This window comes from Ammospiza caudacuta, chromosome 15, assembly GCF_027887145.1.
Source record: "Ammospiza caudacuta isolate bAmmCau1 chromosome 15, bAmmCau1.pri, whole genome shotgun sequence".
In the NCBI taxonomy this organism is placed as follows: Eukaryota; Metazoa; Chordata; class Aves; order Passeriformes; family Passerellidae; genus Ammospiza; species Ammospiza caudacuta.
In genome coordinates, this window is record NC_080607.1 from 12,814,677 (window position 1) to 12,828,769 (window position 14,093).

The 14,093-nt window shown below is 53.1% G+C and overlaps 1 protein-coding gene across 1 annotated transcript; it reads left to right on the forward strand.

The window, feature by feature from the left end:
• The first annotated feature begins 13,009 nt into the window (after positions 1-13,009).
• FNDC11 (fibronectin type III domain containing 11) lies at positions 13,010-13,978 on the forward strand. Its single transcript, XM_058814957.1, has one exon. The coding sequence runs from the start codon at positions 13,010-13,012 to the stop codon at positions 13,976-13,978; it is 969 nt and encodes a 322-aa protein (XP_058670940.1).
• Positions 13,979-14,093: the final 115 nt, after the last annotated feature.

A 14,093-nucleotide genomic window follows, 5' to 3' on the forward strand; every position in this document is an offset into this window, starting at 1 on the left:
CACTGGACCATCCTTCCTCCACCTGGCAGAGCCTTTGCTCCTGACTGTCACAGCTGTTCTAAGCAAACCCTGGCCTGAAGGGGCACAGTAAGAGGGCAGGAGGGGAAGCTGGAAGGCAGTGAGTGCATTGCCCTGTTCTTCTCAGGACAGGAGTGAGTCCAGCAGGCCCTGGAAGGGTTGGCCCTCTTGGTCCACTGCTGTTTCAGGCCATCTTCAAACCACACGTGTCCACCTCAGCTTTTGCATTGCAGATGTGTTTTTCAAGCAGCTTGATGTTAGTGAGCTAGACCGTAGTGCCTTACTTAGGATTTAGCAAACACTTCCAAGGAGGAGTCCTAGGGCTGCTAGCCTTTGGCCAACATGGATGTTTCCCTGGTTAGTTTGTCCTTTTAAGAGCATTTCTCTCTGATTTTGCTGCTGTTTGTGCTCAACTCCCCAGACTATATAGGAACCTGCCTTGTGTTTACAGCTCCCCACATCTCTCCTTCAGTTACTTTGGCCCAGACCAGCACTCCCTCTAGAACAAGGTGGGAACAGCTCAAACCTGCATATGCTGTGGGATGGAGAATGTTTAGTTTTTTCCCAGCTGGGTCTTTTGGGTCTCACCTGCCCAGCCCCTGCAGGCCAAACTTCTTCCTCTGCTGTGGATGTTTGGCACCAGGATGCACTGCTGGGAAAATTCAAGTTTAAGAAGGCAATCCTGAGCCTGTGGCCCATTTCCCAGCCCAGGGCCATGCTGTCTGTCTCTTCCTGGCTGCAGTGAAGCTGAGCATCCAGGTGCTGGGGGTAGCTGGTTGGTGTGGGGGGAGCCAAGCCCCCCTTGCAGAACTCTCTGGGCTCGTTGGCCCCAGATGGTGCCCACGCCAGGGGAGTGATTGTATGAAACTGTTTACTTCTGATTTTGCTGTTTACAAGAGGGATGTGGGGTGGGTGGGGGGAACAAGCCAAGCCTCAGGAGGATTGGGAACTGTGTTATCTGCACCAGCCTGCAGCAAGGCCGACAGCACCGGCATCGTGCAGGTGTCACGGGGATCTCCCGGCCAGCTTTGGTCCATGGGGAGGAAAGCAGAGGTGGCTGTAGCCTAGAGGGGTTAGATTAGCTCCCCTGTATCCCCTTGCTGCTGTGTTTGAGGTTCAGCAGTGCTAGTGACAGATAAGAGTTACCCCTGTGGTCTTCCTCTACTCCTCAGGACCCAGCTCCTTCACATATCACAGGCTCCCAGAGCCTTTCTGGAGCAATAAGATGTAAAGCAAGCGTTACCATCGTCGTGGAAATCCTCCGTTGTGTGCGGTGTCTGTCTCCTCCGTATGCAGTATGAGTCTGGGTTTAAGCCTGCCAAGCATCACAGGGGAGCTGCTGCAGGCCACAAACTGGGATTTGTTTCCCTGGGCTCTCTGCAGGTCGGGAGAACGGGGAAACGCTGCTGCTTTCCTTCCTTAGCCCAGGCCTGTGCTGCCCAAGGCTCACACTACAGCTGCCCAGGGCAAGGCTGCTCCTGGTCCCCTTCCTGGCAATGCTGGCATGGGGTGGGTGAGCAGAGCTCAGTGCTCCACTCCTCACAGCCCCCATCCCATGAGCCAGTGGGAAAGCAGAGCCCCATTTCCTTTGAACAGGGGTGCAGCCAATGCTTGTGGCCACTGCTGTGGGAGGAGTTGTGCCTGTGTTCCTCAGCTGGATACAGGCACATCCAGTGTGTTGGCCCTTCATGTCCAGAAGCATTTCTCACTTCAGGGCAGGGTGTCTGGTGGGTGTAGCTGGAAGGGAAGTGCAGGGAGCTGTTCTCTTCCAGCTGTGATCTGCCAGATCATTTCTCTGCAGCCTGCACAAATGCTTTTAGCCCTGAGGGTGTCTGGGCTGCTGCAAGAGCTCACAGGGGCCACATGGGAGTGCCTGGTGGCCCCAGCCTGGCACCTGTGCCCAGCAGCTGCCCAGGCCAGCATGGACCTTCAGCTCACTCACCCAGCAGAAAACAGCAGCTTTGCAGGGTGAGCTGCTTCACCACCACACCAGAAGGGTTCTGGGTGAACCCCAGGACAGGGGCTCATGGCTGCCCCAGCCCTGCTGAGGGCTCTCCCTGATCCCCACAGCTCCTGTGCTGAGCTAGCAAGAGCAGAAGGCTTAAACCCAGACTCCAAACTAAAGATAATATTAGTAAATGAATCTGTAATTTTCTTTTTTTCTTTTTTTTTTTTTTTTTTTTTGCACAGAAGCTGGTTATCTAGGACCTATGTGTGAAAACTTTATATAAATCTTTTTTGTACTTGGTTTCCTTGGGTTGGTATGAAACGTTCTATTTAAGTTTTTTGAACACTGTGGATCCCCTGATGTGTATGAATGGCAGAGGCTTTGTAAATTAAGGGACGTTTGTGTGAATAAAGCTATTTGATGGGGTTGAAAAGCCACACACAACTTGAAACGTGAGCTCTGTGTGTTTGTCCTGTGCTGTGCTGACAGCAGTGAGGCTGAAAGGGTGTCCCTGGCAGCAGTGGACAGGCCAAGGCCCAAAAGCAGCTCTGGCTCCATCCTGGAGGGAAGGTCCAGCTAAGCCTGAACTGGAACTGGGCTAGCTGGACTGACCTCGGGGCTTAGGGCACTAAACCCAAGGCACCCTGGCCAGTGCCAACCACAACGTGGCTCCCTGGCATGAAGCACTTGTGGCCCTTTATCCTTGGCCTGGATTAGGATTAGCCCCGTTCTTGATGCAGACACCAAGTAGGGCATTGTGATTAGCAGGACAGGCAAGCTTGGCCTCTGCCCTTACAGAAACACCTCCCCATCCTGCCCCTTCCTCCCCATCTGGCCACAAGCTGGCACCCCCATGGTTCAGGAGCCAGAAGGGACCGGCTGCCCACTCTTGAAGGTGCCTGCAAACCCCCCAAGGAAAATGCCCTGCAGCGCTGCCACTTGAGCAGCCACGATGGGCTTCTCCCTTTGCACAGACCCTCTGCCCCAAGTCCCAGATGCCCAAGCTGGTCACAGCAGCTGGGAGTCCCCGGTGCCAGGATGAGAAAAGCATCACGAGGCTGAGCCGCATCCTGCAGCCACGGGAAGTTTTCCTGTGGGTGATGCCCACAGGAGTGCAGCAGCCTGGGGCCACCCCGAGCCGGCGTGGGGCTCAGGATGTCCCGGCACCCTCGGCCCTTGCGTAACGGCCCCGCAGCCTCGCACGACCCGCGGCAGCCGCGCTGGGACGTGCAGGGCAGGCCGTGCTCGCTGCGCTCCCCCTGCGGCAGCCCCAGCGCCGCCGGCCGCGTGGCCGTGGGCTCCCCCCGCACGGCCGTCACCATTGTGCGCCTTAATCGCTGCCGACAGGCACCTAAAATGGATGTTTTCAGCCCAGTGGGGCCGCAGGGAGGCTGCTCGACCGCAGCCGCAGCGATGGCGAGGGGCTGGCGAGGGGCCCCAAGCTGCGCTTCCTCCCGCTTCCTGCTGGGTTAGCTCGGGCAGTGACTGCGGCACCCTGTGAGGGGCAGCCTGGGGGCTCAAACATCCCCCCGGTCCTGCCCACAGCATCCTGCCTGCAGGCAGGGAAGGGGCTGCATTGGCTCCCGTGACACTGTCCCCCAGCGTGGGACAAGCCCCAAGACTGTCCCTGTCCTTGTGACAAACGCAGCTGTAGAGACCCATTGTGCTACACTGCTGCTCCCCACCAAATGCAGGCACCCCCAAAACCTCCGTCACAAATGCTGTGTGGCACCTCCAAAAACACTTCTGCTCTTGTGACTTCCCTCTGGTTTAAGCTACACTGGTGACAAGGATCATGTTGACTCCAGGCTTGTGGCATTTCACTCGTCTCTGTGACCAGACACAAAATGAGCTCCGTGAGCCCCATGGCCCCTGACTCCCAGCTCAGCCCTTGCAAATGGGATGAAACTGAACCCCAGCAGGAGCTTGGGCTTGGAGCCTGGCTCACCTCTCACGTGTGCTGCAGGTGAGGAGCCGGTAAGGGCAGGTGACCCCACAGCACAGCAGAAAAGCACCATTAATGAGGAAGTTGATGTCAGTCACCAGAAGAGATGTTTCACTCTGGATTTGCTCTCTGGAGACCTGCTATTTCATATGCAAAGAGGTTTGCTGAACTCCACAAAGGTGCGTCAAGCATTTGACAGCTGACAGAATCCCCCAGGAGCCACCAGCCCTGTGCTCCTCAGGGACCAGGAGTGGGGCATGTGCTGGGGCAGAACTGCACGTGGCAAAGGCCACAGCCAGGCAGCAGGGCCAGGGTGGGGAAGGCAAGGACAGCCCTGGCAGGCACCATGGCTGTGAGGCCAGTCAGAGTCCTGAGTGCCAGCACCAACCTCACCTGATGGGACTAAACCTCAGAGTAGAGAGAGGTGAGGTGCTGCTGCAGCCATGGCTTTGCTCTCCCTCCTTCTGCTTGCACACAGGAACATTTTCAAGGGCCTCCTCTCCACAGAGGCTGTGTTTTACAGCTGAAGCACTAAGTCATTCATCATAAAATGTAAGTCCATATTTCTATTAAGATCTCCTGAGCTCCTCAAGCAGCAGCCACTTCAGCAGCACTCGCTGGGCCAGAGCGACACCAGCTCAGATGGAAGCTGCTGCTTGAGCTGGTGGGAGGAGGGCAAGGTCCATTGTATCGGCAAAGGACATTCATTTGCCTCATCCCCACACTGATGAATTGCTCCACTTGCCCGTGTCAGGCTCCAGCACAGCAGAGGATGAACAGCTAAAGCTGCACTAAGCCCACACACTCCACTGAGCGGCAGATGACTCACAGGAGGCTCTCGGAGCGATGCGGGTGGAGGTGACAATGAACACAAGGGACAAAAGCTGAGTGAGCAGGGACTCTGCTCTCCCCCCTGACCCATTGTGAGCCAGAAGCCTGGACCCTCCTCACCCTCTGTCCTCCTGTTCAATGTTAGGACAGTCACGAGGGCCCTCGGACAGCCCAGCCCCACGGCACACGGCAGACAAGGCTGTGGATGGCACCAAGCTTAAATACATTCCATCCCATTGCACACAATATCCCAGCAGCTCACCAGCTCAGACAGAGCAGTGCAGCCCCCCATGTGTGTGGAATGGCTGTGGCTCCCATCCCTTCCTCTGCAGAAACCAGGCAGCCCTGCCCAGGGGACCTGGGGATGGAGCAGGGGGAGCAACATTACCCAAACCACCTCCTGATTCCACCCAAGGCTTCAAAAAATGTAATTTTTGCCTGCAATCTGTCTCAAATGCATTGTGCAGTCTGCCCACCCCACGCACACCCCACCTGCCTCTCCCCACAGCAGGGACTGCACGTGGCAGCAGCAGCAGCTTCACCCAGAGCCACTTTGGGTCAGTCTCAGTTCCGTGAACAAAAGCTGCTTCCCCAGCTCATTTCCCGACAGAGCTGATGCCCTGTGCCCCTCTGGGGACCCAGAAATTGCTGGGAGGCAGCAAGACAGGGAATTAAGAACTATTTCCTCTGCCAGAGATAAGATCTCTAAACAAGCTTCTCAGCCAAGAACTTTAAATTTTTTTTTTTTATTTTACAGGTTTTGCAACGGAATCTTATTCTCCAGAATTGCATCCGCCTCCAACCCCACTTAGAGCTGCCAAAGCCTGCACTTCCCCCGGGACCAGCCTGCAAGAGGCAGAGATGGATGGGATGACTTGGGCATGATTTCACCCTTCTGTCCTGCTGCTGGAGCCAGGGGCTGTCAGGATTCCCAGAGGGACCCCCACCCTGCTCTGGTTCTGTGCTGCAGCCCCTCCAGCCCCCCTGGATCAACTCCCAGACCACAGCCATGGGGTGCCACAGCCCCTGCCCCAGCCTCAGGGCCAGGGGAGAGCATCCTCAGGGCCCCTGCCCCAGCCTGAGGCCCCGGGGAGAGCATCCCTGTGAGCAGCAGACAACATCAAAGCCCAACATCTCTCCAAGCTCTGACTCTGCTCCCTTTGCACAGATCCAGCCCCACAGTCAGTCCTGTTTAACCCAGGAAGGGCCAGTGTCTGTGCTCGTGTGAAAGGTGCTCATGCCCCCCTGAAAAGCTTTTTGGGAATCAGTGAGGGCACTAAACTGGCTGTGCAGAGTTCACCTCCCCTTCTCCACAAACCCAAGCAGGTCATTATCTCTCTGTGAGCCTCAATCCCTCCTTGAGGCACAGACATGCCCCAGTCCTGGCCTTTCACACAGACAGACGTTCCTCAAACCACTGTAGCATTCAAGAAATAAAAGCCCCTGCCCTGCTCCTGCCCTGGCAGTTTGTAGTCCTCTTGCTTGTAGGCTGTTGTGGGATCAAACGCTCCAGGCTGATTTATCCACGGGACACGGCAGCCCAGACAGATGGGAGGGAGCACAAGCCCAGCCGGATAATAAATCACAGCAGGGCAGCTCTGCCCGCCGTGCCGGCAGCGCGATCCCAGCGGGATCAATGCTCGGAGCTGTGTCCATGTCCCATTCCCTGGGGAGGGCAGGCATCCAGCTCCCCTGGCGTGCTGCACCCGAGCAGTGACACGGGGACAGAGCCGCAGGCTCAGCAAGCTTCCCACTCCCACATTCAAGGAAACGTGACCCCCTTGGGAAGTTTCCTGGAAAAAGGGGAATCACAGTCGCTGCTGGGATGAGGCTGCCACCCTCATGGGATCCAGGACAGGAAAACCTGCCTTGAACTCACGCTCAAGGACGTCTGTCTTGCAAAGCTCAGCACAAAGAGATCCGAACGGGCTTTTGATGAGCTTCCAGCAAGATAAAGGAGCTCCCCTGACCCCGCTCCATCTCCCTGGGCGGGATCATCAATAACCCAGCCCCGCCGCAGCCTGCGGCTCAGACGGGCTCTCCACTCTCATGTCTACACGTGCTTAAATTAATGTCACCGCCGGAGAAAGGAGGGGGTGTCCACCCCAGGGGTCCCCTTTGGTGCCAAGGCTTGTCCGGGCTGTCCGTCCATCAGCAGGGGAGGAAAGCAGAGCCTATGAGGCAAATGCTCCGGAGGAAATCCGGGGTCTCAGCCCTGCGTGATCGCGGGGCTCAGACCAGAGAAGGTTTTTGTCCCAAACCAGCCTCCAAGCCCCCAAATTTATTGACAAACAGCCACTACAAACTCTGGCACGTCCAGGCTTTAGGACTCCCTCCTCGGGTGCCATTAGTGGGTGTAATGAGCTGGAGATAATTGCTGCCTCGGGGACACAATTAACTCTTTCCTGCCCTGGTCCAGCTGGGGCTTTTGCATCCCACAGGAGCAATTCTCTCCTTCCTTCCCCCGGGTTCCTTAGAAAACTTCAATTCCTCTTCCTTCTCAAAGTGAGCCTCTGAATCAGAGTCTGACGAACACCACGAGTTCACTGATGTGTGGCTGTGATTTAGAGTTGGAATATATTTGGAATGTATAATTTATTTCAGGTACCAGTGAAACTGGGAGCGAGCAGTGAGTAAATCAGTCATACCCTTGTGATGATGGGGGCTGGAGCCTTTATGTTGCTCTGAAAATCCTGCTTCCACGCAGCCAGGTGAATATCATGAAGGATGGGTAAGATTTGGGGCTGCAGGGATAACTCAGGCACCCTGGAGGAGGGGGTGTTGGGAGATTTAATGACAGTTCTGCCATTGGGACACAACCTCTAGCAGAAAGGTCAGTGTTGCTCAGCCCTCTGTCCTGGAACAGGGATCACATTGCACCAGGTGCTGCCCAAAGAGCTGCTCCAAACCTGGCACCCACCTCCACCTGCCAGGTACCACCTGGAAACAACAGAAGAGGAACCAGGCACAAAGTCCACCCTCCTCCCTGCCTCTGTGGTTGTTACCTTTACAGCAAATCTCTTTCTCAGAAATGCAGATGTGAAATATGAAGACAGAAATTGCCAGTGACTTTTAATTTGGGTTCTGCCAATTTTTCTGTTCCAGCTATTGATTTTCCATAAAGACTAATCCTTGCTCTCAGCCTTCTCTGACAGGCACTATCTGGATGTTTTGCTTACCCTGAGTGTGGAAATATATGTTTTATTAAGTGTCAGAACTCACTAATGAGAGGAAGGAGGAAAATCAATTGTCTGCTTATATCTTGATCTCAGACAGGACTAACAAGTTCTTTATTTTGATGCTGTGGACAGAACAGGCAGAGTGACAAAAGGGTGACAGTGGCTGTCAGCTCTGTCACAGAGACAGCTCAGCTGATGAGGGGGGCAAAGGGTTACATGGTGTTGGAGCCTTCAAACACATTTGTATGTGTATTAATTCAAAGAGATTCATAGAATGCTATAAAATCCTGTGGCTGAATTGATCCCTGTTGCAAAGGGATGGAAAACACTAAAATTTCAGCTTCAGACTCTAAGCAGGTTTATTCTCCCATCCCTAAAACCAAGAAAACAGCTTGGCCAGCAGCTCAGGGTAGGGGCAACCAAAGGGATTCCCTTTTTCCACGCTAAAGTTGGGATTCGGGTTAGTATTTATGGCAATAGAAGTACAAGCAAGCTCAGTGCAAGGCCTCTCGGTGCAATAAAGCCCATTTCAAACATGCACTGTGCTGTGCTCAGGTGGAATGAGATGAGCAGTAAGGCCCCTTCCAGACCAAGCCACCCTGTGATTCTATGATTCCATGATTCCTCCTCGGGCATCTGGCACAGGGCCCAGCTGGAGCAGGAGTCAGGGTAAGCTGCACCTCCACAGGGCTCTTCTCACACCCTCAGACCACTAAGGCTGATTGGAAGGGACAGCTCCTTTTCCCAGCACACACCATCCAAACAACGGGATCAAGACCCATGACACGAGCACGAACATTCATTTCCCACAGAAACTTTGTATAATTATAAAATATTAATCTCTGCTGGCCCTCCTCTCCAAACAAAGGTACCAACCTGCTTTCACTCATTGTTATCTCCCTTGTCTGTTAGAGGATCACACCTGACAGTTGTATAGTTAATCTTTTGGCAGCTGTGAAATGAAACCGTAAGCCCTGGCTGCCTTGAGAAGATGCATTGATTTCTTAAAATGACACATCGCCTCCTCCCTTGATGTTCGAGCAGGAGCCCAGGGCTGGCGTTATGAATCTTGCCTGTCATTCAATTAAAAAAGCTTAGCAGAGATGCTCCAGCTGAGCACACCAGACAGCATTAAGGCTGAGCCCTGACCCAAAGATTTAATAACAGGGAGTACGAAGGCACCTGCAGCCCCAGAGGCTTGACCAGTTTGTTGATGAGTTCACCAGTTGTGGTATGGAGCTTGCCACCTTGAACCAGACCAGCCACTCTCCTCTCCACAGCAACACAGCTGACTGGGCAGCCAGGTCCCATAGGAAAGCAGAGCAGGAAAATCCCTTCCGTCCCAGAAGGAAGTTCGCTGCACTTAATGGAGCATTTTATATCCTATTTCAACACAGCTCTTTTATGAGGATTATGTGTTTAACAAAACTCTTGACAGTGTGAAACAGCCTCAGTCTCACTGTGGACAGTGAAGCGCTGGTGTCTGGCCTCTGTCAGAAGGAAATGCAAGATTCTCCCCCAAAAGGACTTTGCAGGATTCTCCCTATTTGCAGCAATGTCATAAAGCCCAGAGGGCTTTGTCTGAGATTTAGATGAGATATTAGGAAGAAATTCTTCCCTGTGAGGCTGGCACAGACTGCCCAGAGAAGCTGTGGCTGCTCCATCCCTGGAAGTGTCCAAGGCCAGGTTGGACAGGGCTTGGAGCAATATCACTATGGGACACGAAACAACACAAGCCACACACTGCTGCTTTCAAGGTGAAGAAAAGGGAAGTTTATTTTCTGACTCCAACATTTATAGTTTTCCAAAAGTGACAGTGGATTGGAGGGTGACAGTGCCACCTCTCCAATGACACTGGACAAACCAACAGTCCATCAAATTTCTCCTCCTCCATAAAAGAATGCAAACTATAAGTTATTATAGAAAGTATGTGAGAAAGTTTGCTACAAGAATTTAAACACCAGAAGGCTTAAAAAAATCTTAAAAAATCAGGGCGACAGAGCAACCTGGGTTAGTGGAAGGTGTGGAAGGGGGGTGGAAGGGGGTGACCCTCCAGCCCCAGCCCTCCGGTGAGCCTGTGATTTCACGGTTCCATCCCGCAGCGTTCCACCTTCCCGGGTTCCACCACCATCGGTGCCATTGTGATGCAGCGGCGGGCACCGAGCGCCGCGGTGCTGGCCCGTGTCACCGCCGTGTCACCGCTCCGCAGACGCCGCGGGCACATCCGGCCGCACGGGCAGAGCAGAGCCGCTCTCCCCACGACGCCCGGTGTCACCGAGCCTGAGGCCTCCGAAGGTCCGGGGGACGGGCAGGGGGGGAAGCGGCTAGGGAGGAGATTAGTAGGATTCACTGCCATCGCTACCCGCGGCTGGGGCGTGGAATGGAATGAGCTTTAAGGTCTTTCCAAGCCGAACGGTTCCGTGGGTGACGGAGGGGAGGGTTACGAACGATTCCCGGGGTGCCCCGGCTGGGCCGCAGCTCCCCAGGCCGAGGGGTCGCCGTGGCAACGGCCGCGACCTGCGGGGCCGGGCCGGGCCGGGCCAGGCCGCGGGGGGATCCGGCGGGGCCGCGCCGGGACCGGAGCGTCTGGACAGAGATACCGGGGGTGAATAGCAACCGGATACAGATCCCGGGGGAGAACAGCACCTGGACACTGCTCCTGGGGGTGAATAGCAAGTGGACACTGCTCCTGGGGGTGAATAGCACCTGGACACTGCTCCTGGGGGTGAATAGCACCTGGACACTGTGCCCGGGGTCTGAACGGCACCTGGACACTGCTCCCGGGGGTGAATAGCAACTGGACGCAGATCACGGGGGTGAACAGCGCCTGGACACTGCTCCCAGGGGTGAACAACACCTGAACACTGCTCCTGGGGGTGAATATCAACTGGACACTGTTCCTGGGGTCTGAACGGCACCTGGACACTGCTCCCGGGGGTGAATATCAACCGGTCACTGCTGCCGGGACTGAACGGCACCTGGACGCTGCTCCTGGGGTCTAAACGGCACCTGGACATTGCTCCCGGGGGTGAATGGCACCTGGACACTGCTCAAGGGATGTGACAAGGTGGGCCAGGGCCCGAGGGAGCAGCCCCTGGTGCCCCTGAGACCTCTCCAAAGCCTGCCTTGGGTGAACACAGAGCCCCCTCCCTGGGTGATGCAGCTCCTCGTGGCTGCAAACAGAGCAGCAGGGAATGCAGCCAGCCCTCCCTGGCAGGAGGGAAAAATAGGGATGTAAAAACATGGGGAAAAGCAAGGGAAAATAAGCACAATGACAGCTCGGTCTGTGGGCAAACACATTGCTCAGCAGAGCCAAATCCCTCCAAGAGTGGGGAATGTCACCTGGCACATGTGCTGGTCCTGCTGCTTCATACACGATGCCGGGAGCTGGCACTGCTTTAGTTTAGGTCGGGATTTTTTGTGGAAAGAAAAAAGTGAAAAGGAAATACAGCTTGTTTTTCTTCAGTTGACAGCTCTCTTGGATGAAAAAGTTGCATATGAATGACTTACTATAAACTGTGGTGCAGCTCAGGGCCAGACAGCTGAAAGGTTTACAAATGCTTGGAATTCCTATGAGGAAGTGTTATTAGCTCTGTTATGAATTTAGGGAAAATGAGGCCAAGAAAAATTGCTTTGTTAAGTAGATTTCCCCATCTAGCTTCTACAGGGCATGTAAGAATTAAGATATCCCAATTAGATCTTGGTTTCAGAATGCTATATTTATTTTGTTTTCAAATCAAGTGTATTCAGCTTGTGAAAGCCACCTAAATATCCGTCTGGGTTTTCATTACAGTATCACTGACAACAGGGACACAGGCATTTATTTAGCTAATTGCTGTTTGTGGTACATAAGCTGTGTGAGCCACAGGCACTTTGGTTAAAGAACAACACAGAAACACCTTCCACCTTGGCACAGATGGCATCAGGCAGGGCATATCTTTGCCAGTAAATGAGATATAAAATCATCCCAGAATGGTTTGAGTTGGAAAGGACCTTGAAGCTCATTTCATTCCAATGCCCTGACATGGCAGGGACACCTTCCAGTAGACCAGGTTGCTCCCAGCCCCATCCAACCTGGCCTTGAACACTTCCAGGGATGGGGCAGCCACAGCTTCTCTGGGCAGTCTGTGCCAGAGCTTCACCACCCTCACAAGGAAGAATTTCTTCCCAATATCCAATCTAATCTTGCCCTCTGTCAGTTTGAGGCCATTCCCCCTTGTCCTGTCACTCCAGACCCCTGTAAACAGCTAAGATTAAGCCAGCAGAAGTGGTGCTGCAAGAACCACTGCCTAAACACCCCCACAGCAAACTGTTACCTGTTTAGAGGTGCTTTACATGTCTGTCATCCTCTTGCTGTACATTGCAGAAAATCCAAGTAGACCTCATGGTCTGAGATGATTCAAACTAAACCTAAAGACAGGGAAAGCAGCACATCACAGAAAACACTGTCAGGTTATGACTGTCAATCCGCTGGTGAAGGTAGAAGCACAAGGAAAATGCTGTCATTCGTCTTGGAAGCTGTCGTGAGGTGGCACTAGGTAGATTGTGTTGTTCTGCCTGCTGCATTCCAGCTCGTGTGGGGGCAGAGGGTTAATTTGAATCACCAATGTGATTATGTAGAACTGGCTGAGAAGATGGGCCTCAAACCTCAACAGCCTGGCAGATTACAAAGAGAGAAAAATAGGCATCTCCAGAGAGGTAGAAGAATGGAAAGAAATTGCTTACAGGAGTACAAAGGCAGCTAATTAGGATGAAACAAGATAATAAGATAGGGAGAAATTTTGGCAGAGTGTATCAGAGAATAGTTCCTGTCAGTGAATCTATTAAGTAGAGGTAGAACCTCTCAAGGGCAGGTAGAGGGAGACCAGTTGGAACACATATAAGTAGAGGATACAAAACATTAGACACCAGACAAGTATAAAGGAAAATTCCTCTGAAACTACATCTAGTCTGACAGTTCTTTATAAGCTAAGCTTTAATTAAGAGAGAAGAGTCACGGCCATGATTGTACTCCCTCCCAGCTGCTTTTCCTTTGGTTCTTAATGTTTTTATTGTTGCTTTCCTACACAGCACCCAAGCTTTGGAAACATGGCTAAGGTTTTGCATGAATCTGAAACCACTCCGGACAGTACCCCACCCAGAGAAGAACAGGATGACAATGCCAGCATGAAGCAGTACCTGAGAAACAAAAACCTTGTTCTGGATTTCCTGCGCTCTGACCTGAACCCCCACCACCTCCAGTACCACTGGAACAAAGTTCATCTTCTGAAGAAGTGTTATTTTTACTTGAAGTTTGAGCCCAGACACGTGTGCGTGAGAGACCAGAACAATATGATGATTTTTGCCGATATCTTGCAAATAGCAAACCCCTGCCAACTCCAGAAGATCAAGAAGGTGGGAAGAAAACAGACTGAAATCCAGCTGGCACTTTTAACAGAGCTGTTGGAACAGCTGGAACGAGGCCGGGAGGAGCTGAGCCGTTACGTACAGATCTGTGACGTAGAAGATTTCCTCTCCCAGTGGGACTTGAATATAAAGAGAGTGCTCAAGCTCTCCATGTTTTTCAATAAGCTCATTTCCTTGGAAGAGCCAAGGAAGCTCCACGTCAAGCACAGTTTGGTGTCACAGATACATCTCGGGGGTGCTCTACACCCTCCCATCACTTTTTCTCTCTACACGAAGAAGCCGCCGATTTTTGATCGGATAGAGTCGTTCGCGTGCCAGACCTGGGCCCAGCTCAAGTGGTTCACTGAGAGTCAAGAGTCCCACCTGGAACGATGGCAGCTGGAGATCAAGCTGGTGACAGATGACAGTCAGACAGAACCAGGATACGGTCGGACGCAGGAAGTCATCTCCAACCCGTGCGTAATCAACCACCTGCTGCCTGGCAGGTTGTACGAGTTCAAAGTGAGGAGATCCGACACGCACACGCTCGTCTACTCGCAGTGGCACGACTGCATTATATTGAAGACAAAAACTCACCCTGCTGAAGACACCAAGGAAGCCCCCAACCGCAGCCTGATGAGGCGGCTCACGAGACCGACTCCCTCAGTTTAATGGTTTAATGAAAAAGATGAATAAGAGTAATTAAAAAGAAATTGTTTAAACAGTTTGTTTTAAATCAAACTCGTTCTGTTTTCAAAAGCAATTGTACAGGTGCCTTCCCAAAATC